Source organism: Lissotriton helveticus, chromosome 9 (genome assembly GCF_964261635.1).
Source record: "Lissotriton helveticus chromosome 9, aLisHel1.1, whole genome shotgun sequence".
Taxonomy (NCBI): Eukaryota; Metazoa; Chordata; class Amphibia; order Caudata; family Salamandridae; genus Lissotriton; species Lissotriton helveticus.
The window spans coordinates 1,075,404,195-1,075,429,869 of NC_136070.1; the positions used below are offsets into that span (position 1 = coordinate 1,075,404,195).

A 25,675-nucleotide genomic window follows, 5' to 3' on the forward strand; every position below is an offset into this window, starting at 1 on the left:
TCGCCTTTTTTGTGTGTTTGTTCTTTTATATACATAAAATCTGTTTTTGTCCTGTATATGATGTGGAGTATTGCATTGTTGATTGACTGTTACCTCTGCGGGCATATATGATATGTGTCTACTCCTTTTTAGCGGCCGGCCCGTGTGGTTGTAGGCCCATCCTTGTACTTTCTTGCTTGCTCAAATAAAGGTTTTTAAAAAAAAAAAAAAAAAAAAAAAAAGAAAAGCAAACACTCTGGGCATTAATAAAAATTGTCAGTAAACCCGCCTTCCCACAGGTGTGAAGCCCTCATCTCTGCTTGCCTAGTGAGGAATCACTCACCGTATCTGAGATCTCCATCACCTTGAATGGGGATTGTTTTGTTCAAAGTACTCCAGTTGTCAGGTGAAAATATTTTGGTAAAATTGAATTTTCTTTATAGAATCAAACGCCCAGAAGGGAGATTTGTTTCGGAGACTGAAAAAAAGTACCTCTTGTGCATGAGGGTCATTGTTTTTCTGTCTGGTTTTGCCATTCTCCCGCATGGTGGTTCAGGGTATGAAAAACAAATGTATATTTAAAGAACCAATCTACCTAGAGTGGACCTTCCACAACATTGATTCAGTGACCCTGTGACAGACGGGCAAGCGGATTATAGGTTTCTGATGGCACACACAACTAAGGCTCCATTATTGAAAAGGTACAGATTTCCATGACTCTAGAAGAGGTTGGAGAACGTCTGGTTTGGTTGGACGGGAGCCCGGTCTTTGATGGGTTCATTGTGGTGTAGTGGCTTGATAGTAAATCATTAATGTATCTTTGGGAATATTGAGGCTGCTTACTGTCCTCCCTGTTGTTAAATCCCATTGGCTTGTGTTAGGGAAAGAGATAAGGTCTGGGATATTACTCAAACGTAGTCTAATCAGGACAAGAAGGACGTTGTTGATTTGTCACCCAGGATAAATAGGGTTGAGTAAAACATTGGAAGTGTATGTGTCCACTGTTTTTTTGTCTCATCTACAGAGGCTCTCTTCTTTGCCCTCGCTTCAAGCAAGGCTGCCTTCATTGCTGATTTCTCCAGTGTTAGGATCGTAGTCGAGTCTTGTAACCTCAGGAAAGCCAAACACCGTCATAGGAGTATTGTTGATGGAAGACAGCCACTGGATATGAAAGACATGATCTAAAGTTAGGCAGTCCTTTATATTTACCTTTGTAAGCTCAGGCGCCGCTTTAGTCCTTATAGAGCGCCACATGGAGATGGGTTTGGATGACAAAATGTCTTCCAGATGGCTCCGCCCACCTTCCCAGTGCAGGATGCAAGACGATGCTGAGGGCTTAGTACACAGCAGACACCTCAAAAGGGCATTTTCCTCTACCTGTAAAGAATTACTGGGTGAGTGGCCCCACAAATCCCCGCCATAGGTTGCAACAGAAAGAGCCTTTGCTTTATAGATGGTGAGCATTTCTTTGATGTGACGACTGCCAAGACTCCCGGAAAATCTAAACACCCCCTCACAGACTCTTTTCATTTTAAGCCGGCTATTCTGGATATGATCGGCCCAGGAGACCTTTCTAGAAATGAGGACTCCTAGGTAGCAAAAGGACTTAAACTTAGCTATCTGGACACCCTCAAGACAGAATGATCTAACCTTCTTAGGGGTTTTCCCACAAGTCATTATAAATGTCTTGGACTTATTGATCTTTAATTTCCTGGAGTCCATAAAATCTGTGAAGGAGTCTAGTAATCTCTGCAACCCTGTTAGTGAAACCACACACCTGCCTTTCTGAGTGGCAGCATCTTTGTATGTTAAAATTCCCAACCCATGCAATTGGGCAAAGAAACTTAAATTGCAAAAGAAATACATCAAGGTCGGTTTCCAAAGCTCTGACGACTCACAATGTGTAAAATCAAATACATTATTGTAATAATTAATGATAATCACATTAGACCACCCCACTTAAAATTCAACCGCACAAATTAATAATAGGGAGGTGAAGCACGGACTCTTGCTGTGAACTCTTCCTGTTGGGGCTGCGTATTGGGGACACTGACACCTTGTTCTCCGCACTCGTGTGTTTGTGGCAGATGAAAGCACCACGAGTCCCATAAGCCCCTGGGCCTGCTACGCCTCCCGGACTCACCCGAATCTTGTCAGCCCGCCTGCCTTCTAGCATTTAAAAACCTTGCCGCACCCGCTGGCGCGGGTGCCGCTGCACTACGGAGGTGAAGCGCGGACCCTTGCTGTGAACTCTTCCTGTTGGGGCTGCGTATTGGGGACACTGACACCTTGTTCTCCGCACTCGTGTGTTTGTGGCGGATTAAACCACCACGAGTCCCATAAGCCCCTGGGCCTGCTACGCCTCCCGGACTCACCTGAAGCTTGTCAGCCCGCATGCCTCCCAGCACTGAAGTCCCTCCCCCTATTATTACTTAATCAACGAGTTCCTGCGCATCGCGGGACGTGCGGGGGCGAAGCCTGGGCAAAGGGCGGGCCGTCTGTGGCCGTCCGGGGCCGAAGGAGGCCGGGCTGGGCCACCCCATTTACATTCTATTTCTGCACATTAAGGTACTGTGTCATTTGAATTTGTCTAATGGGGAAAAGGAAAAGCATGGAGGGTGCGGTTGATGGACCAAGTACGCGGGTAAAAAGGAGAAAGTCAAAGAAGGTCAATGAAGCTGCTAAGCATGCAGGGGAGAACTGTGTAATGTCCCGTATCGATGTCTTGATAGAGGACTGTACTATTATACTTGCGTCTAAGCACCCCACAGAACATAGACTGGATGAGAGTAAAGGGGAAGATGCTGCTGAATCATTACAGAGGTGCGGCAAGCGGGGTCCAGCAGTGGTTCTTGGGATGTTCTTGAAGAAAAAACAAAACTATCATAATTGCGATGAATGTCATGTTGACTTAGCAGTTACCGATAAAGCGAGTGTAGACCTAGAGGCAGAAGTGATTCACTCTACCCCGGTTGACCCAATTGTTCATTGCACAAACAGGTTCTCTGCTCTCATCGATATAGATTGTACAAATAGGGAGAGTGGGGATCCTTTAATCCAACCAAGTATAACTGATGCCTCACAAAGGTCCAGGGAGGGGACGCAGGGGTTGGTGCTAAACTCTCATGTACCCATTTTTGGCGCTGGAGGTGATAGTGCTGACTTGTGTAGCGTTGTGAACAGATTATGTAATCTTATTGAATGTATGCAAGACAAGATTGAAACATTAACAACTAAAGTACATGAAGTCATTTCCAATTCAAGCTCATGTTCCAACTGTAGTCTAGCTAAAAAGCAGTAGAGCATTGCACCTATGGATAAGCAAAGGCCAATAGTTCAGCATACTGTGTTACATCATGGCAGGGGTAGCACGCTGAGGAAGGGGGAAATCTTACACAGTGAAGCTGCCAGAGACAGGGTGGGGACACCGAAAGCTTTGCCTGCGAAAACCCTCAAGCATAAGTTTACTGAAACAGGGAAAGACTGTGGGAATCCTAAGTCTAATGCTAGTTCTGCTAACAGCCCCAACATTCCAACATTTTCTTCTAGTAAATTGACAGTCTACCTCACCCTACTCCTGTTGATTTATCTAAAGTCTACATGGTGAATGTTCCAAAACTGAGCCCAGGGAAGGACATAGAAACAAATGACTCTCTGACAAACAAAGCTATTCATTGGATCAGGCATACTAGAGGATGTCGATCTGTGATAAGGGAAGATATCTCTAGGGAAACAAGGCTCTCGTACCCAGGAAGCAGAGTTGACTGTATTGAACTTACTTTTAAACACAAAAACTTGGCACAAAATTTGTTATTATTAGAATATAGATCCTGCTCCCCAGACCACTCCCTTATACAAATGAGATCTTCTCCCCATCAGCAGTGGGTGAATGTTAGGGGAAAGCAAACATCAGGTACAGGGCTGGGTGGGTCGTGCTTGGACTCTAATGATTGACTGGTGTCTGATGGTACCAATCCTAGCCTCCCCGGTGACATTGTATCAGATACTCCAACCATGATAGAAGATATTCTTTCCGGAATCCCTTGTACATTGGTAGACTCTGGGGTGACTGGTGGGGGAGATAGCCCTTTAGATCAGAGCCTCAATGCAAGTTTTGCAAAAGGCTTTGAAAAATTTGGTTCGATCATTTCTTGGAAGATTGCAGGGTTGAGTGTCGAGATCCAAAGCCCGGAGTGGGCTCTGTTTATCAATCAGTTCACTATATGCATATTTCAAGAAACATGGCTACTTGACCCCCAACACGTTGTAGGGTTTTTAAACTATAGTGTCCCTGCTGAAAAAAGCGAAAGAGGGCGACCCTCGGGTGGTTTAACAATTTGGGTCAAGCAGGACTCTGAAATCATTGTAAAAGTGCTCCCGACGAACCATAAGGACATACAGATTGTATCACTTATATTTAATCAGGCTAAACCCATAGATGTTTACAATGTGTATGCTAGGAGCACAGGGGGTAAGAAATCTGGTACTTTTGCTGCCCTTGAAGATCTTATTGAAAAGTATTCCGCACATTCTCATGTAATTGTTGCAGGAGATTTTAATGCAACTTTCAAACCATTGTCAAGTGGTGAGTCTTATTTTACAGAGGAACAGGACAACCAGTGGGGGGTCCCCAAGCTCGAACTGGACCCAGTGAAGAGGTGGACAGATCTGGTGATCCAGATGAACTCTATCTGCTTAAACAAAGGATTAAGGGCGGACAATGGTAGGACCTCAAAGGATAAGGCGGGTGCCATCACTTTCAAGAGCGGTCAAAGAGAAAGCAGAATTGACTATATACTAGTTCATCTCGAGTTGTGGAACCATCTAGAGGACATGATGGTTATTGACCGCCTTGAGAGTGATCATAATCCCCTATGCAAGATCCTTTCATATTGGAAAGTGCCCGCGGCACTTGAGGGACTGAGTGATGAATGCCCCGAAACTGTTCTCCTTACAAATGACATGCGCCACCTAAATTTTATGTTATGTTATGTTAAACAAAGTTTATATAGCACACGGCTACTCTAAAAGAGTGTCCCGGCGCTTTCCACAGACAGCTCAATACCGAATAACATAACAAGAAAAGCAAATACAGAAACAGACAGAACAAAACCCACCCAAAAGAAACTAGAGATTAAAAAGCCAAGTTTTCAGGCTCTTCCGAAACTGAAGCAGATTGGGGGTACTGCGTAGCGCCAGTGGAAGAGTATTCCACAGCTGGGGAGCCTTACAGCTGAAAGACCGGCCCCCAGTGCGGGCCTTCCTCACACGCGGAACCACAGCTGTAAAAAGAGATTCAGACCGCAGCGAGCGGGTTGGGCGATAGAAGGCCAGCCTACGCCTTAGGTACCCGGCCCCTGAGCCAAAAAGTGCTTTGTGCATCAGCGTCAGGGATTTAAACATAATCCGCTTCCGGATGGGCAGCCAGTGGAGCATTTGCAGCAGCCCAGAAGCTCGTGCTCGCCTATGCAAACCAAAGATGGCACGGGCAGCAGAATTTTGAGCCACCTGCAGGCGCTGGACTAGATAGTCAGGGAGGCCAAGAAAAAGGGCGTTGGCATAATCCAGCCTGGATCCGACAAGCGCCTGGACAGTAATCCGCCTATGCTCCGCAGAAAGCAGTGGAAGAAACTTGCGGAGCATTTTTAGAATGCCGAAACAGGTGCCGGCCAGACCCAGGACATGCGCTCTCAGCGAAAGCTTATTGTCCAGTTTAACCCCTAGATTTTTGGCGACCAATGATGACTGTGCGGGAGGGCACATTTCAGACGGCCACCATAGCCGCCACTCAGGGTCGGTGACACAGCCTCCGACTTACTGGAGTTGGCCTTCAGGCTGTTCCGCTGGAGCCAATCGAATACCATGCCCAGACAACCCCGGATATTCTCTCCATCGAATGCTAGATTTTTACCGCATGTGAAGAGGAGTTGCGTGTCGTCGGCGTAGGACACGATCTGGGCCCCATAAGCCTCCACCGCCGCCGCCAGAGGGGACATGTAGATGTTAAACAACGATGGGCTCAACACAGAACCCTGTGGAACCCCGACTCCCAAAGGCGGCATCTCGGCGGAGCTCTGGGAGACCCAGACCGTCTGGCGGCGGCCTTCCAGAAAGGATGTAAACCATTTGAACACCGTCCCCCTGATGCCGATGTCATGGAGCCTGGCGAGAAGCGCCTCATGGGGGACGGTGTCAAAGGCCGCCGACAGGTCCAACATGACTAACATGGCCTTGCCACCAACATCCAAGGTCTCCCTGATGATCTCTGAGACCTCCAACAACGCCGTTTCCGTGCTGAAATTAGGACGGAATCCGGATTGGGAAGGATGGAGCAAGTTGTTAGTTTCAAGAAAGCTCGACAAGACACCATGGACATGTTTTTCAGTGATCTTCGCCAAAGCCGGAAGAAGCGAAATTGGCCTGTAGTTGGCCAGAGCATCGGCATCAAGACCAGGCTTTTTCAGGAGGGGGATCACCATCGCCCTTTTCCAGGTGCGAGGAACACTCCCCTCCCTCAGAGAGGCGTTGAGGATGGGATTAACCAGGGGATTCACCACCGCCGCCATCTCTGCCAGAAATTTGGCAGGGCAGGGGTCAAGTGGCGAGCCTGATTTAAGGCTGGCCAGCAGCACCCGGGACGCCTCGCTAGAGACAGCAGGAAAATCTGCCAGCACTGCGACAGGCGTGGGCGATGACCCATGTCCCGCCCCGGGGCCGCAGCCGCCCTCCTCCACGCTCTCCGGGAAAGAAACCTGAATTGCCTTGATCTTGTTGGTAAAGAAATTGGCGAGATCACATGCCCACGCATCCGATGATAATGACGGGGGTGAGTGGGAACTGGGGGTGGTGAACTCCTTCACCACGGTGCAGATCTCCTTACAGGAGTTCGCCGCCGCCTCAATCCTCCTCGCAAGGTATTCTTTCTTGGCACCTAAGATGTCCCGGTGATAGGCCTTAACAGCCGCTCTATAGGCCAGTTTGGCCTCCCCATTATACTGAAGGCGCCAGGCCCGCTCCGCAACCTTGCACTGGCTGCGGGCCAACCGCAGCGCCTCCGTGAACCACGGCGCAGATTGCCGAAATACCGTGGAACGAGGGGCAGCCTTTGGAGCAAGATCGTCAAGCCTTTCCATCAGCCACCGCTGCAGAGCCTCCGTGTCTTTTTCCAGATCACCCGAAAGATGACAAGGATGTTCCGAGAGCGCCTGCTCCAACATATCGGGCGTCACTCTATGCAGCGCTCTTGAGGCTGGTCTAGGCAGCATGGGGGCGCTGTTGGCCGGCCGCCCACTCTCCAACACGGAGAACCTAATCAGCCTATGATCCGTCCATAGCACCGGCAGAGTTTCGACATCGGCAATCAGGACTGACGAGAACACCTGATCGAGGGTGTGCCCTTTCTCGTGCGTGGAACCTGACACAAACGGTGCGAGGCCCAGTGGAGATGTAATGTCCAGCAGTTTGATGGTATCCGGGTCACTGGTCGCTTCAAGATGGAAATTGAAGTCGCCCGCCACTACACAATGCTGTGTAGTCAACGCCAACTCAGATATCGCTACCTGCAAGTCCTCCAGGAAGGAGCCCAAAGGGCCTGGCGCCCTATAAACCAACAACCCCTTAAGCGCTTGAACCGGGGACAATCTGAGCGTAAAGGCAATGGACTCCGAGCCCCCGATGGAGTTCAGAGGGAGAACTGAGCAAAGAACGTTTTTCCTCACCACCACAGCTACTCCACTGCCCCTGCCCTTCCCTCTATCCTGCCGGAAGATGTTATAAGCCGGAGGAATGGCAGAGAAAATGTCCGGCTGAGACGCCTCTCCCAGCCAGGTTGGGCCAAAGTTGCTGAAAGCCAGTCAAACATTGTCTTTATTTTAAATAAACTAGAACAAGCTACTAGGGAGCTGAGCATCTGCGCAAATGCCAAAGCTCCAGTAGTAGACAGAGAAAATGGTATCAAGGTCCATGAAACCCTGTTTCTCCAACTAAAAGGCTTATTTATCAAAACGAACAACCCAAATAAAGCCCTAACTAATAACTCTCCCTGTTGGCACACCAAGGAATGCAGAAAAACACGACTAGATCTAGGGCAGGCTATTAAAACAGGATCTAGTGCCAGCGTTCCCCTTGCAAGGGGTGTGTACAAAACTACTAATCAAAAATCCAAGCGTGTCTGGGATGAAAAAAAGTGGGGGGAGCTTAAGGAGGCTAGCTCAACCAAGAACTCGAAGCAATTCTGTTAAAATGGGGATTTAAAGGCCGACCAGAAAAGCCTCAAAATTGGGTAGCCCAAGATGAGTGGGTGGACTACTTTAGGCCCCAATACGCTAAAGGCCCGGAACTACCCTTAGAAAAAAGAGGTGGGGTTACATATACCCCTTGGGTGGAAGATGTGTTTACTATTAGGGATATTCAACATGCTCTAGATTCTGTCACACCTGGTAGAGCGCCAGGAATAGATGGCGTCCCAGCAGACATCTTCCTACATGACAGAGAACTTTGGGGCAAGTATATATTATTATTGGCAAATATGATAGCCAAAGGAGCACCCATACCCGAATCCTGGAATGGGGCGGAAATAATTCCTGTTTTTAAAAAGGGCGACAAGTCACTTCCAGGCAACTACCGCCCAATCAGTCTGATCGATACCATCCAGAAGATCTTTGGCAGACTGGTATTAAATAAAGTTCAGGAGTGGGAGTGCGAGATGAACATCCTATCCCACCTTCAAGCAGGATTTAGAGCTTGCATAAGTAAAGTCGACCAAGTATTACACTTCACCATGCTTTAATGGAAGACTGTTCAATTAGGGGGGGGGGTAGTTTATATGCTGCCTTCATTGATTTGAGGGCAGCTTTTGATCTTGTTCCGCGCTCAAACTTGTGGCTTGTACTAAATGATATGGGTATGCCCCCTGCCCTCCTCTCCCTGATTGTTAAATTACATGAACACAACTTCGCCCAGATACGATGGGGTCCTCCTGGAAGTGTCACAAACCAGTTTCCAGTAGAGAGGGGAGTGCGCCAAGGTTGCATACTAGCCCCGACCCTGTTCTCTCTCTACATTAATAATGTGGCAAAAGTTTTGATTGAGGCAAACATTGACGCCCCAATTTTAGCAGGTGCGAAGGTACCAATTTTAATGTTTGCTGGCGATTGTCTTATCATTTCCAAGACCCCAAGTGGCTTGCAAAAAGCACTAGGGATCTTTGAAGCCTTCTGGACTAATTATGGGCTGGAAATAAATGTTTTAAAATCTAAGTTTATTTCTTTTAACCAACACAAGTCATACAGAGGGAAAATACTTGTGAACGACTCACCCCGAGAACAACTCAAATCATTCTCCTATCTGGGTGTAACCATCCAGGATGATCTGCGATGGAACGAACAGATAGATGTAGCAACGCTAAAACATCGGCAACTGGCCGGGGCCCTGAATAGAGAACATGCCAAGTCCTTGACAAAACCGGTTGCCCCGGCAATTGCCGTGTATAATGCAAAGGCGGTGAGCGCAGCACTTTACGGTGTAGAAATATGGGGGCACGGGAACTTAAGCAAGCTCACAGGCTCTGAAAATAGGTTCCTAGGCAATCTTGTCAATTTACCGCAGAGTACCCCATGGGCCCCGTTTTCCAGGACTTGGGCATGAGACCAATTGAGATTATTGCAAATCTCCGTCCAGTATTATACTGGAGGCGTTTATGGGTAACACCAGAATTGAAAATATTCGCCATGGGACTGATGGACATAATCAAAAGCGATGTCTTCCATCAGGTAAAATGTCTCTCTGGATTTGGAGCGATTCTCAGAGAGTTGGGTACTGTGGAGGTATGGGAGGACCCAATTAATGCTATATTGCCTTCAAAAAAGGCAATAAAGGGTCTATACTGGGGGTTGATATCCTCTAGAGCTTTTAGGACCACTGCTTCGCTTTCGTTAACGGGGGTTTTCATGGAGTTCAAGGATGAGACTCTATTCGAGCCATTCTGGGACGACATAGCAAAGCCACTAGATAGAAAGCTTTATTTTCAATTAAGACTTGGCAGTATTCCTGTCAGAGCATTTACCTCAAGGTGGTCTAGTGGAGGAAACGCCTCATGTCCATGTTGCTCGGATCCCCAAGAAACAATCAGCCATCTACTCTTTGGGTGCCCTGCATACTCTGCTCCACGTAGAGTTTGCTTATGACCAATGTCTAAGCTGCTGGGCACAAGGAGTGGAATAGTGGGCGTTAGAATTATTTGCACAAGTCCTAACCCACTAGTGTACATAGCTGTGGCTAAATTTTTAGGTTGGTCGTGGATCATCAGAAACAAAAGTATAAAGGGATGGGTCAATGAATGTTTATCCTTTGATCATTTGTTGTATATAAATATGGTGAAATTATTGTAATTGTAATGAATTTTATCCCTGCTTGTATTCTTGTGTAATTTTACCCCTATTTAATGAAAGAATTTTAAATGTTATGCTTTTATGACAATCGTCGAATAAAGCTTGTTTGACTTTGATTTTGATAATAGGGAGAGAAAGTGTCAGATCTTCTAATCGTAACAGGTAATAAGTTGGAAATCAACAGTTGTAAACTGCCCATCGCACGACCGGCAAGGGATGGGTTGACTTGAGCGAACAGGGAAAAAAAGCCCTCAATATGCAGGGGAGTCCCCGGCCATGTTTCCTCTATGCAAAGTATATGAGTAATAAGTGTGCTATAAGCCACTTGTGAGCAGTTAGTTTATTCTAAAGCCCTGTAATATTCAATGGAAAAATATCACATACCCCTTTATAACTTTGTAGAAGCGTGGGTGTGGTTTTCACAGCCTGGCTAGGGCTCCTAACCGGGGCCCTACTACAGCCCCAGGAGTGAGTAGACAAGTCTCAGTCCGCTTCTATTGGTGGAGGCATGATATAGTGATAATGAGGAGGGTTGTTAGGAACCAAAGGATCAGGTTAGGAGCCCAGTTGAGAAGTAGCCTCGACGGCCAATCCCCTGCAAATCATTCAGGAGATTGTATTTATTTGAAAGTATACGGTAGGGAACCTGATTATCCATTGGAGGAGAGGCAAAGAACAGGAAACAGGACCGGCAGGGGCTTGGTATAGGTGCTTATAAAAGAAGCCAGGGTAAAGAAGAGATACATTGCTCTCTGTCAAAGAAGTAAAGGAGGTGTCATGTAGGATCTTCCGAGCAACCATGGGGTGCCTAAAATATATAATGACGCAATCTCCAGCAAGTAATTATTGGGATGGCCTGATCAGCCCAGCCTCCTGTGTTAGCAGAATTTGGTCTGCAGCTGAGATTGAAAATATTGATCTGGACTGAGACCACTGCAGGACTATGGGGCATATGTATAAAGCCCTTTTCCCATTCGCAAACGGGCCGATTCTCAGAATCGGCCCGTTTGCGAACGGGAAAAGGCCTTTTGGGATGTATCATCCCAAAAGTGTATCACAAATTAGAGAATCACAAAATGTGTGATTCTCTATTTTGCAATTACATTTAAGAAATCACAAATTGCTATTCCTTAAATGAAATGTATGAAGCACCTAAGTTGTACGAATTTGGCATAAGAAATCGCAAATTACCACCAACTGACAGTTTGCTTTTTTCAACGTACCATGTGCCACACATACATGCCCTTAGGGCATGTATGTGCGCCACATATGCACACATACATATTTACGGGGTGCAACAGGGTGTCCTTTGGACACCCTGGCACCCTTGAAATTGCATTCTCAATTTGCGATTCTCAAATTGCGAATCGCAAATTGAGAATGTCTTCCCATTCATTCCTATGGGCCTCCTTACCCATGGGAATGAATGGAAAGGTATTCCTTAATTGCAATTTGCAATTTGCTAATCGCAATTAAGGAATGCCAAGAAATCGCAAAATATTTGTGAATTATTTATTACATCCCGTTTTGCGATTATCAAATAGCGATTCTCTAAAAATTGCTATTTGAGAATTGCAATGACGGAATTTGATACATATGCGCCTTTGTTCCCTAATTATATGGGTGACTCACCTGATCCTGCCGATAGCGGTGGGACGTTGGCCATAATTACTACATAGGGACAGCATGCAGCGGGTAAGTTATTAATTTCCAAATTGGAGCCCCCGGCTGGTTTATTATGCAAGGCTCTAGCCCCCTCAGCCCATGATGGTTTTCCTGTGGATGTACCTTGGTATTGAGGCCGTAAAAGAAGTCAGCCGTATTAATAGCCCCTGCAGGAGGGTTGCGTTGCATGGCCTGCAGATAATTGAGGGATGTACAAATGTATTGTTTCCCCCTAAGAGTGGTTCTGTTACCCTCTCCCCTGCCCACAAATGGCCCATCATGTAAGCGTGGTTGGGGTTGGATGTGCAATGGAACAAGTGGGAAAACTGTCTGCTGATTATTATGAGTATGTGAGTTATTGGTCCCAAGATCCCTACATCTGGATCAGGAAGGGATGGTAAACAGTTTGTTGGCCCCCTCTAACCCATGTGTAGATTTGGAGGACAATGTGATGGGAATAGTGACCCCTTTTATTTTAAGGTCCTTTGAAAGTTCTTCTGTTGACCCCATCCTAGACTGTGGGCATGTAAGCAGGTCAAGTATCACATCACTTCCATTATCCATTAAAGATCTCAGAGGTAGAGCCAGAGTTTCTGAGTCGAAATTGAAGTCTGTTACATGATTAGGTAGATGGATGACAAGGGAGAATTTCTTCCGAAGCACAAGGCTTTTTTTTCTCTTCGCAGGGGGCCATTATTATTAGGAGTAGTAGTTTCCAGGCCTGGAATCACACCAGAAGAAGGGTTTTCAATTAAGGGAGATAGAGCAGGTGTTAACTCACCCACATGAGCCTATGCCAAGTTAGGCAAAGCCTCAAGTCTTGAGTCCCCAAGAGGCATAGGACCAGTCCAGGCACTTACCATCAGTAAGCCGAGAGGCATTGTTTCAAATGCTCAATTTCTTCATTGAAAGCACCCATAGCACGTGTAATTTATCCATCTAGAGATGAAGATGAGGAGTTGGCCTTAATTGCGGCAGATATTTTTAAGTTTCCCCATTTCAGCCGATGTTCAGGTGCTCAATTAAAGGGAGCTCTTACAAATTGCAGTTACTTCTCAGCCTGCGACTGTTCCGATGACTGGTGAGTCTCGTCAAAAGATGGCGCAGGCGCGTCGCAAGAAATAGAAAATCAATGCTACAACAGATCCCCCTCAAGCCAGAACACAACTGTACAGATACACATTACAAATCTTCAGAGAGGATTGCTCACTGTTTTTAAAAGATAATTAACTTCCACAGTACCTGAGGGGGTGGAGAAATAAATATGCTATGTGGTTTTCCCTTGTTATAACAAGTAATTGGCAGGCAGTGTCAAAGTAATAGCCAAATGAAAGGTCCAGGCAAAAGATGAAAAGGCCAGGGGGTGACCCTGCCCTGCCTCTTCCTGGCACTGAGGGGCACAGGATGGGCCTGCCCTTTGCCCGGGCTTTGTCCGAGCACGTCCTGTGCAGCATGGCTGCAAAGTGCGCTTTATAGCGCAAATTAGTGCCAGCTGCGGGCGGAGTGGACGGGCCTCCACTGCTGGCCCTAGGGTCTCCTGGGACACAGAGTATATCCTGCTAGTGCTACCATTGGTCAGAAGGTCCCCCACAGCATGGCTGCGATGTGTGCTTTATAGCGCTAATAAGTGGCAGCTGTGGGCTGAATGGGGAGGCCTCCTCTGCTGGCCCCGAGGTCTCCTGTGACAGAGTCCCTCTTGCTAGTTCTGCTGCTACTCAAAATAGAAAATGCTCTACATCCTCCAGCACCAAAGCGAATATTATTACTTTTGATGATACTGATAGTCCCTTAGCCTATCATATCCAAAACTACTGAGATATCAAAGTTAACCAATCATCACAATCCACTATGCTGAGGGCATAATCCAAATTAATAGTGGAGCAGTTATAGTGCTGCAGCTGGACTGGAACACAGATGAATAGTGTCTTAGCTACAGATTTCATCCTCCATCTTTGACCTTTGCTCTGCTACATAGAACTTACAGCACGTTTTCCTACAATGGAAAAATATGAGATGATAATTGAAGAGACGGTTTATACTGCCCCCCTATGTCAATAGGTTCTTGTCAGATAGAACAGGACTGACAGTTCAATGAGAGCTTGGGGTATGCAGTCAACAAAAGATGTGATATGTTTAGATAGATTCCCTTGCAAGAGGGTCTTGACCACATCTCTCCAACCAATACCTAAGTTCTGATAAGTTCAGAGAATAAGAAATGGTGCTTGAAAAGCACAGAATCTGAGTGTGTGGTGAGACTCGAGGAATGTAATCCAGTTTTTTATTCAGTATACCATAAAGTTGCAAAATATTGTACAGTATACATTCACAATGTCTCCAAATTAGAATTCCTTCCGATGTCATTCATCATCTGCCTCTCTCTAATTAGTTCTTGTTGGAACTGGCCCTTTTGCAGAGTTATCCCCAAACTTTTTGCTTCTTCCTCCCTTATTTTTCCTGACCTGTGGCTGTTGGCAATAGGACTCTGCACACTTTACCACTGCTGATCAGTGCTAAAGTGCATATGCTCTCTGTGTAAATTGTTATTGTAATTAGTTATCACTGATTGGCATATTTGTGTTACCAAGAAGTCCCTAGTAAAGTGCACTGAGTGTGCCAGGGCTGGTGATTCAAATGCTACTAGTGGGCCTGCAGCACTGATTGTGCCACCCACAAGAGTAGCCTTAAAATGGTGTCTCAGGCCTGCCACCGCAGTGCCTGTGTGCAGTCTGTGAACTGCCATGTCCTCCTGGTCAGTGTCCCCACTGACCAGGACTACCCCTTCCCTTTCTGTACACATTGGTCACCCCTATGGAAGGCCCAAGGTACCCCCTTGGGCAGGGTGCAGTGTATGTGAGAGGTAGAGCATGTACTAGTGCAGGTGACATGCTCTGGTAGTGAATTACAGCCATTTTCGCTTTTCACTATTGTAAGGCTACCTTGCCCATAGGCTATCATGGGGAATGTTGGCTACAGTGGCTACCAGCATATCTTCCCATAGGAGCAAGGTAGGACATAAAGGTTTGGTATCCCTGAATTTAATAACACATCTTTTAGGAAAGGTTGTTTTTAAATCCTGTGTTTGAGAACATCACTTTTAGAAAGTTGCTGTTCTCCTGTCTGACCTTTCTGTGTGCCTTGGCCTGTTTGTGAATTGACTGTCTGGTTTGAGAGTGACAGAGGCTGGGGAGCCCCCAGGAGGCTGGCCGGATTAGCCCTGGACTGAATGACTGCATTTGCAACTTGAGTGTTGGGAGGGGATAGCACCTGGGCCTGAATAGGGCTGTGCCTGCCTTCCACAATGCTGGCTCCACCTGCTGCTGGGCGGTTGACGACTCTGCCCCTCTCCCTGAAAGGAAAGGAGAGGCCAGGAAAACAAAGTGCTCAAGGAACACCCAGAACTGGTTCAGACCGGGCTCAGAGCCCTCCTGCACAAAGGGAACAAAGACTTTTAGGGGAATAGGTACCCCTGACTACAGAAAATTAGATCATCCTGGAATCAAGAAGGAACCTCTGCCAAGGAGAGAGCTGAAACTGAGGAAGGAAGACTGTCCTGCTGTGTGATGCTGGATTGCCCTGCTGTTGCTTTGCTGCCAAGGATAGGGGAAGGACTTTGCTTTGTGCTGTGTCCCCTTGCTTGAAGGAATCTCCAAGGGCCTGAGAAGAGCTGACACCCTATTTTTGAAGTCCCAGGAACAAAAGGACTTCACCCCCAGCTTCCCTGAGCTCTACTGAGAGAGCTCTGTTCTTCCTGGAGTGCTTTGCCCATGTGTGGTGCCTCTGGAAGTTTTAGCTGGAAATCAAGCTTTTAAAGACTTTGCTACAGAAAATGTATCGCAATCCCGGCCGAGCGAGAAAATTCCCACCGCTACGAACACCGAGATTGTCGCAGCGCCTATCGCCGCTGCCTGAAGACGTCTTACCCTTCATTAGATGGAAGATTTCCGCCGCTGCGAACATCGTCGCAGAGCCTGTCATCGCTGGGTGAAATCATCACATCACGTCGCTGCGGGAAACGTCGCAGAGCCATCGCATCGAGGAGCTGCGAGAGAAAGATCGCACTGGACCGCGCATCGTCGCCCAGGAGATCCTCGCAACACCCGAGAATCATCACATCATGCCTTGGCGGGAGAAACCTTCCTACAGAACTTACGCACCGGAATCCATACAAGTGGCCTTCCTCCCCATACAGACCGGATTCGTCGCAACACGCCCGCTGCTGCAGCGGGGCTGTCGCAAACGCCTCCCCAGGGTCTCAGGAGCAACGCATCACTTGTTTTTCACCGCTATAGCTTCTGTGCTTGGAACTTTTTATCGCTAACAAAAGTACTGTGGCTAAAACGTGACGCAACTGTGGATATTTTTATCGCTAACATTAAGAACATTAAGAACTCTTTTGCAACGATATTCTTGAACTGTGTATGTTGGATTTTTGTCGTTTTGGTCTTGTTTAGTTTAGATTAAATACCTTTATTTTTCTAAACTGTTGTGGAGTCAGTTTGTGGTGTTTTCACTGTGTTACTGTGAGTGTTGGTACAAATACTTTACACATTGCTTTTGGATAAGCCTGACTGCTTGTGCCAAGCTACCAAGGGGGTGAGCAGAGGTTATCTAAAGAGTGTTTCCTTCTTATCCTGACTAGAAGCCAGGGTCCCTATTTGGACAGTGGTACCTACCTCTGCCAACTAGAGACCCCCAGTTCTAACATTGTTGGTCAGCGGTGGGATTTGAACTTGTATTTGTACTAGACCCACAGTGATTGGTGTACATCACTAGTGAGTGCAGATCACTACGCAACCACATACTGTTTGTTTTTCCTGGTGTCCTCCTGGCAGTATTTTTTTTGGGACACTGAGACTCTGGCTAGTGTTGTACCTGTGAAGTTCTGCAAAAATGGAAGTCAACTTTTTCCACCTGTATATCTACACAGTGGAGGAGATAAAAGCCTTTTGCAAAGAGAGGGGGCTGACACCTGAGCATCATCGCATCGTGCCTTTGCGGGAGAAAACTTCCTACAGAACCTACGTACCGGAATCCATACAAGTGGCCTTCCTCCCCAAACAGACCGGATTCGTCGCAACACGCCCGCTGCTGCAGAGGGCTGTCGCTAACGCCTCCCCAGGGTCTCAGGAGCAACGCATTGCTTGGTTTTCACTGCTACAGCTTCTCTGCTTGGAACTTTTTATCGCTAACAAAGGTACTGTGGCTAAAACGTGACGCAACTGTGGATTATTTTATCGCTAACCTTAAGAACATTAAGAACTCTTTTGCAACCATATTCTTGAACTGTGTATGTTGGATTTTTGTCGTTTTGGTCTTGTGTATTTTAGATTAAATACCTTTATTTTTCTAAACTGTTGTGGAGTCAGTTTGTGGTGTTTTCACTGTGTTACTGTGAGTGTTGGTACAAGTACTTTACACATTGCTTTTGGATAAGCCTGACTGCTTGTGCCAAGCTACCAAGGGGGTGAGCAGAGGTTATCTAAAGAGTGTTTCCTTCTTACCCCGACTAGAAGCAAGGGTCCCTATTTGGACAGTGGCACCTACCTATGCCAACTAGAGACCCCCAGTTCTAACAGTTCTTTAATGTTATAGTTGGATACAGTATACTCCTATCCGAACAATGTAATTTGAACTTCATAACCTCTGGATAGTTTTTCGTTTGTTCACTGTTGCATCATGTTATTGTCCCTAGGATCATTTATCCATAGTAGAAAGGATATGGTGGGTGATTACCCTGCCAATCAACATTTCATACAATACACTTACTAGCAGTTCTTTATTCTTCTGTTCACTGATGATTAGTGTGACAATGTCACTGTTTTATTCTGGTTATGTTATGTTATGTTATGTTATAGTGTGCATAGCTGCCCCACGGAAATAGGTAGCTGATGCTATCAGCCTCTCAAAACGAGAAACAGCCAAATTTAGGTAAAAAACAGCCATGTCTTAAAAGATTTCCTAAAGTGCAGATGGTTTTTCTCTTGTGTATCTTTAGCATGATCCTTCGGTTGTTCCCACCTCACTTCCATCACTGGATAGCTGCAGGGCTATATTTCTTCAGTTTGCTGGTGTGGTGAGTATAAATTCAGTAGAAGCTCTAAACATACTATACTCCCCCATGCCGAATTCTCCCTTCTACAGTTTGTTTACCTCTCTCAGTCCACCCTGACTGGACTGCACAGCCAATCACGATCCTTCCACTGCACCCTCCAACCAGTATTTTCCATACTATAATACTCATGAAACGTTTTCCAGCAGGTAACACATCTACTTCTGTTGTTTTGTACCATAAAATCACTTTTTTTTATTTTATTGTGTTCAACTGATGGGTAATAAAACAATGTATGTTTAAGTCTAAGGTCTAATAATAGACGTATGTATGTTTGTTGCGACCTGAGGTGGCTGTATTTATGGTTCCTTATTTCACCTTCCTGTAATAGAAGCATCCTCAGACACACAAACGCAATCCACTGCACCCAGCAGCTGTTTGAAGAAAGACCTTTTATTTAAACTGTTCTCAGTACACAAGTCCAAATCTGTACCCCAACTTGGACAAACTTTTCTTATATGCATTCATCATCTTGTAATGTATGTAAGAATTGTAGTGAATCAATATCTAAGATCAGAAGTGAGAAGTAAACGTTTTTTTACTTCATACGGGTTATTTTGTTAAACTCAGAATGTGTCCCCTAGAGCTGCACAGTGTTTTGCAATGCACAAGGGTTATGTACTGGTAGATGTTGGGGACATAAGTACTAATGCATGCTTACAAAACGTCATGGGTTTGGACAAGTGTTCAGGGTAGAAGATGCCTGTAAATTTACACTTAAAACAGGAGGCTGAGAGTTGGAGAGAAGGGAGTACAGGGCTTATTCAAGGATTGCGGGTGAAGAGTTACGTTAGTTATTGATAGATTGATTGTTTTAGTACATTTGTGTAATGCACACTACAAATATCTGCATATTTTGGACAGGGTGGATGGTTCTATTTATTCCATGAAGAATGCTGATGTGTGTTTTTCTGTATTTTATTTTTGATGTGTTTTGTTGCAAAGGCAAACTTTCTTATGAACTTTCTACGTAATAAGACTCTTTTTTATGTAGAAAAACCCAGTCCCATTTCCAAAGCTGTATCGTCTTTGGTCTTAATGGTCTCTACTTTGAAAGACACAAGCTTCCTCCCCATACTCTTCAGTGCCACGCCCCATTAAATCACTCTTCTTTCTGGTTCCAAGGTACATTTCTTGCCTACTATTGACTCTTCTCTATCTGATCATACCTTTATCCACTAGACCATTAAGGCCATCCAGCCACTGTGGTCCTCCTCTCTATTATAGGTACTTCCAGTTGTATACACCACTTCCACATCCTTGCAGGACAACTCTTCCCTTTTACATGGACATACATCAAATCACATGCTCCTTGTATTCATTAGGTGTACCTCTTTAATAGTGAACATCTGATGCACACTCCATTAGTAAACACGTAACAGTTCATGTCTTCACGTGCATCTAGTGCCCTCTGGCAAGCCTCATCCGTGAGTCTGTAATCGACTCCCTAATAATGCATCAAGTGTACTATTTCTCCTGAAATACACTTCACAGCCATTCCTCCTCATTAGAGCCACATAACCTGATCACATGCATCTCCTCCCCATTACTTGCATCTCCTTCCCATGAAATGCACGTCTTTTCCACCACGCGCACCTTCTCCCTGGTGCTTCAAATAACTATACCTGTACATCTCCCTAAACTATACACCCCCTCCCCAGGGGCACATATTCTTTAATTTGGAGATATACCCTGCTTTAGGCACATTGTTCATGGGCTATACACATGTTTCACTTCCCCTTCAGAGGAACATTTTCTCAATTACACGACCTCCCACTCATCACATATCCATTCTCCCCATGTACACTGCTTGTTTACCAAGACCACACTTACCGTTACATCTGTCGGTAGTATGCTTCTGCTTTCCATCTCATATAGCTCCTATTTATTATATGCAGTGTCCTCTGACCCCCGGTGCCGCCCTTCATTCTTAAGTACCACCTTCCCACTGTTTGCACCAAATGACTGTCGCGTGCACCATCTCTCCATTTTATGCGTCGTCACAACACGTAATACACAACTCTTTATATTGTACTTCTACACTACATGCATAATGTTGGAATGTTTTTGCATGAATCAGTTTCCTCATCAATTGCACCAGTTCCTCATCACATGTACCTACTACCCCATCAGCAATACCAACCCATCCCATTCAGCTTTTTGCCATGGCACACACTTCGATATCATGCGTACGTAATTTCTTCGGTGCACGTTAGATCTCACACCTTTTTTCAGCTGCTCATCCACGTTATATGCTGATTCTATGCTGTTTTCACCCACTGTCGCAGACAAAAAAGTCCCAACAATCCTAAGTATAACCTTTTTTCTCTGCCATGAACTTCTTTATTGCAAAACCATTTCTCCAATGGATATACTTACGTACAAAAGGCACACCTTTCTCAGCTCATGCATTCCCTCCCACTACATACACCAACCCATAGCACATGCCTCACCCAAATGCCATGTATCTATTTTTTACAACATATGCCCTCTCCTGGGTCGAAAGTAAATCCAGCCACTTGCTGCTTCTCAGGCCACTGACCCTCTTAAAAAAATGCATTTATAGCCTTATCAAATGGCAAGCAGTTACAATGTGTCTACATTTAAGGGACACTTTTACATTCATGTCCAAGCCAAATGTCCTTCATTATCCCCTTTAATAGGCCACATTAAAAGCATATAACACCAACTCTAATAACTCCAAGTTCTTTCTCTCTTTTTGAGTCATCTCTTTCCCCTTCATTTTCTTCCAATCCTGTACACCTTCTTTCGCTGTCACGTACTTCGTTTTGATATCATGACCCTACTTTCACCTGGAAGCCCCTTTATTATTATCCAGACCATGCTCAAACCACACTTTTTTTCCCAACTTTCAGGCAGAATGTGATCTTGAGCGTGTGTGTCTTGTATTTTTTGACACTCATCTTTTCGTACAGAGCACCTTGACATCTGATTGCTGTAGGTAAGATAGTGTAGAAATTCTTTGACAAAATTGCATAAAGTTCCTTCAATCTACTAAAGCATTGTATTTTGTAACCTTTGCAGGATGAAATGATAAGCGCTGTTGAATTACATCAGCTGTTAAAGGAACTTATGGAAGAATTGGGTGAGTACAGTTTACTCACTTGCAATGATAATCTACTGGAGAGAACTCAGTAGTTGGCAGACACTCCATGCGATGCTGCCATTTCCCAACACATTGAATGGTTCAGGCATTGCAAGGGTGGGACAATACCAATACCAAAATGCACTTTATTGCTATTCCATTTATTAGCAAAACATGAAGAGAGCTATAATGGTGATGCACATAACACTGTTGACGGAGAGTGGTAACATACCATGCATACAGCCTTGTACAGTAAGTTAAGAGTCTCCTTGCCCTCAATATGTTTACTATTGTGTCTCTCTTTGTAATGGACACAGCCTTCCTTATTAGCAAAATGATCACACATGTTCTCTGGAAGACTCTTCCCCAGCTCAGTAAGTTGATACACTGTTGTGTGCACTTTAACTGACTCAGAAGATGGACCCCTTACTGCACACAGGTCTGAACCTGACTCATAACTATAATTGCAAATTGCTTGTCCTTTGATAGTTTGTAATGGGTAGCCTTTTTTAGGTCTCACCTGAGATAGGGCATGCACTTTCGATGCAAGTCTATTGTTCTTAAAAAGGACTTTGAAGCCAACCAACATTAAGAAATGGGTGGACTCAAAGTCACTCTCATTTCCTTGCTTCTCATTGGTTGGCGATTTCACTTTCTCTTAGTGTGTCTGTTTGTTTCTTGGAGCATGGACCAAGTACAGCTACCTGTCCACGGCCAGTGTCCTTCCACTGACCGCATGCTTATGGAGGTACTTTCTTTTGATTTTGACTTATTGCACTCATAACAGTACATGTGCTTTCAGTCTGTCCCCATCCCACCCTCCATCAGCTGCCCATGGTGTTGCTTTCTTCCTCCCTCACAGCCCTCAGTCTTCCCGACAACCCTTGTCTTGCATGGTCCCCACCTGTCCCTCTTTTTGCTTGCCCTCCCCACCCTCATTCCACAGTTCATTTTACTGGCCCTTATCCCATCTCCTTCCACGCCCTGCATTGCTTACCCCTCCTATGCCTCAATACCACACCACAAATGTAATTGATGCATTCAGTTTACAAGACTGCTATATTTAACCCCCACACCCTTTGTTTGAGTAAAGTGGCACTTGCATGTAAAATGGTTTTATTTCATGCTACATTTTTGGCATATAATCCACTTGTGATAACCTCCTAACTACTTATGTGCAATATAATAATTGGGTGATCAAATGTGGAGGCTTAGGAGAATTGTGATGTTAAAGGGAGAGGGAGCAGGGAAATTTACAGTTTTTTCAATTGATGCCGACCTTTCCCTGAGTTTTCCATTTAGGCTGGAAAACACCATATAGGGGCCTATTCCGTTGTCGGACGGGCCTGAGTCCGTCCGACATCGAGCAGGAGCTGTGACCGACCGACCTGTTGTCGGCGGTCACAGCCCTGCAAGTACGATTCGACCGAACAGGGTTCGGTTGCATTCGTATACCTGACAATGCAAGCATGCTTTCCGGTCGGAAAGCATGCTTGCATTGCTGAAGGTAGGGGTGCTGTTCATCCCTGAACCCTGTGGCCGGCACCCCAAGGTGCCTGCCACCGGGTGCGGGGATCAACGGAGGGGCACCGTAGGTGCCCCCCAGGCTGCCATCCGGTGGCCTCACACCCATGGGGGCCCTGCTGGGGGCCCCCAGAGACAGCTTCCGACTGCCTTTTCGTACCGGACAGACCGACACGAAAAGGCAGTGAAAAGCTGCCATCGTACTTCCTCGGTCGTAAAGAGGCGACCGGGGGAGTACTGGAGGATTTCCGGATGGCAGACGGGCTCTCGGAGCCCGTCGTAGGCCATCGGAAATCCGAGTCGGATTCCATTCCTACCGAGCTCATCGGAATGGCTCGGTCGGAATGGAATCCGGCTGGCAATGTCCGATTCGGTCGAAATCGGCCACATAGTGTTGGTATTCAGGATATAGCTATGGGGCACTAACGGTGTCATAGAAGCAAATACAAATCTATCCAGGTTGCTTTTCACATCTGATGAAATTAAGGAGCTTCTTTAATGGGGTGAACTGTCAGTAGGATTTGTTTCAGCTCTAATGCAAGCCTGTGTTAGCTTTGCATGGAGGTAAGGTAGGGGAGAGGATTGGATGGGGTTGGTCAGTAGTAAGTGAGGGAGAAAGTGCTCAGAGCCTCCCACCAGAGCAGTCTTGTTTTTCTCCTTCCTTTCTGCTGAGTTCCAGGGCTACAGTTGCACTGCATTCCGACAGACAAAACGCGGGAGGGGAGCTATACTTGAACCAGTTTGAACTGGGGAACTGCTTTACCACATTTAGTGAACCAAAGTCTGTCCACTGTCCCTGCTCACTACAATGAAAGAAAACAAACATTGGCAAAGCAAATAGGTCTTTCCTATATGAGGTCTATTGGCTTTGTGCATTGTTTTATAAGCCATGTTGTGCGTCAGCACAGCTATTGTGCAGCATGATTGAATGAAAAAAACGCTGTTACGCGGTCAGTGGTGACCCCGTTATTGCACTTCTTTTTTCATTTACTTTCAGCCATGTTGCACAACAACCGTGCTGCTCTTACTACATGAAAAAAACATTGACAAAGCCAAATAGCTTTATTTTTTGACTTTGCAAGGTTTTCTAAGCCATGTTCTCCAGCAAGTGGCAGCATGGTTGAAAGTTTTTTAAAAAAGCACTATGAGACGTCCAAAGCTGACTATGTCACAGCACATTTTTTTATTTACTTGCTACACAGCGGTCACACTGCTGAACAGCATGGATAAAAAAAACATTGACAAAGCCAATAAATCTCCCATTGACAAGATCTGTTAACATGAATTATGTCTGTGTACCTGATGTGGCTTCACTTCTGCCTCTCTCACAGTGGATGAATGAAAAAGGTTTGAGGTTTCAGATGTACGTTTATGCCAGCACAGCATGTTGCAGCAATACATTTTCTCTTTAGTTATATGCATTGTTTTGTACTGAGCACATTTAATATTCTCAAACCTGAATCATCAGAATTGTCTGATGGTTTTTGGTTCAGCAAACTCTCAATTTTTTTTTAGATTTCACATTAAAGCTCAGGTCTCCAGGTCACCTTTCCTCAGGAGCTGGCTCTTCTTATCATTTTCCCCGCTGGCTTGGAGGTGTGGAAAAGACTTTGTTTGCCCTAGATGTTAAGGGCTGAGTGCCGTTGTGGAAAATTAGTTGACTTGTGCTGATGAAAAGTAATTTTAGTGGTTTTGTGGAGCAGTTTTTGTTGGAAGGAATGTGGGAATTTGTTTTGAGCCTAAACTAGCATTACACATCTTTTCTTTGAATAACTCTGTATGGTTTGTTTGTGATTTTCTTTCCAAATATTTGTAATTGGATTTAATACGAAACAGACACCAGTAGTATACCCTTCATTAGATGCATACTCCTAGTTGTATGGAGAAATATCAACGCACAAAAATATTGGGGTACGAAAATTTCATTTGTCAAAATATCAACTTTACATGCATATAATTTGCAGTACAAGACTGTTGACTACATAACTATTATGTACCAAAATATTGACATTGCATCGGTACATATAACTATTTAAATGTATTTACCAATTTCTAAAAAATTCAATACCTTTATAAAATACATAGTCTAAATATGTTTTCTTAATTACAAATATTCATAAAAATACATATTTTAAAAATACATCTAACAATTAGTCTAAAAATTAAAACATCAATGTATGCATTAAAATACATTTTTTATAGAAATATAATTTGTAAATACAAATATAATTGTATCGATTTGATGAAATAAAACTTACAATTTACAATTAATAATGTTTAACATCACAATATATTTTATATTCAATAGATTTTATAAAACAAACAAAATACTAATTTACGTAAAACTAGCAAATAAAAAAATACAAATTGAAATAGTTAAAAAATGATACTTCAATTTTAGAAAATATATTTTTTTACTACCCTCAAATATCTAACTTTAAAAAAGTCCAGTAGGATGTAAAAATATAGTAACCTAACTCCAATCTTCTAAGATTAAAATATAGACAAATAAAAAACAGTTTCAATAGACTACCCTTACTACAATCGTCCAAATGTTGTGGAAAATGCTTACATTTTGGGTGTCCAATTGACTATTCTCACTCCAATCTAACAAATGTTGAGGAAAATGTATACATTGTTAGGGTCAAATCTACTATTATAACTGTGGTTAAGCAAATGTTGGGAGAAAGTGCATACATTGGAGACAGGTTCAGTTTCTAACGCCAGTGTAAGAAACATTGGGAAATGCTCATGTATTGTGGGAGGGAGGAAAGATTTACCAATCTAACTCCATTTTTTTAAAGTTTGGGAAAATTGCATACACTGTTGAGGTGGGGTCAGATTTAATCTAGCTCCAGCCTAAGAAACACTGTTAAAAGTGCCAAGGTGGAGTCTTATTTACTT

General features: G+C 44.8%; 1 protein-coding gene across 1 annotated transcript in view; it reads left to right on the forward strand.

The window, feature by feature from the left end:
* LOC144782219 (calpain-1 catalytic subunit-like) overlaps nucleotides 1–25,675 on the forward strand; it is a 194,453-nt gene that overhangs the window by 128,239 nt on the left and 40,539 nt on the right. Inside the window, exons 14-15 of the mRNA XM_078661454.1 lie at nucleotides 18,028–18,105; nucleotides 21,187–21,247. Coding sequence (XP_078517580.1) covers nucleotides 18,028–18,105; nucleotides 21,187–21,247 — 139 coding nt within the window. The remainder of the gene's footprint in view (nucleotides 1–18,027; nucleotides 18,106–21,186; nucleotides 21,248–25,675) is intronic.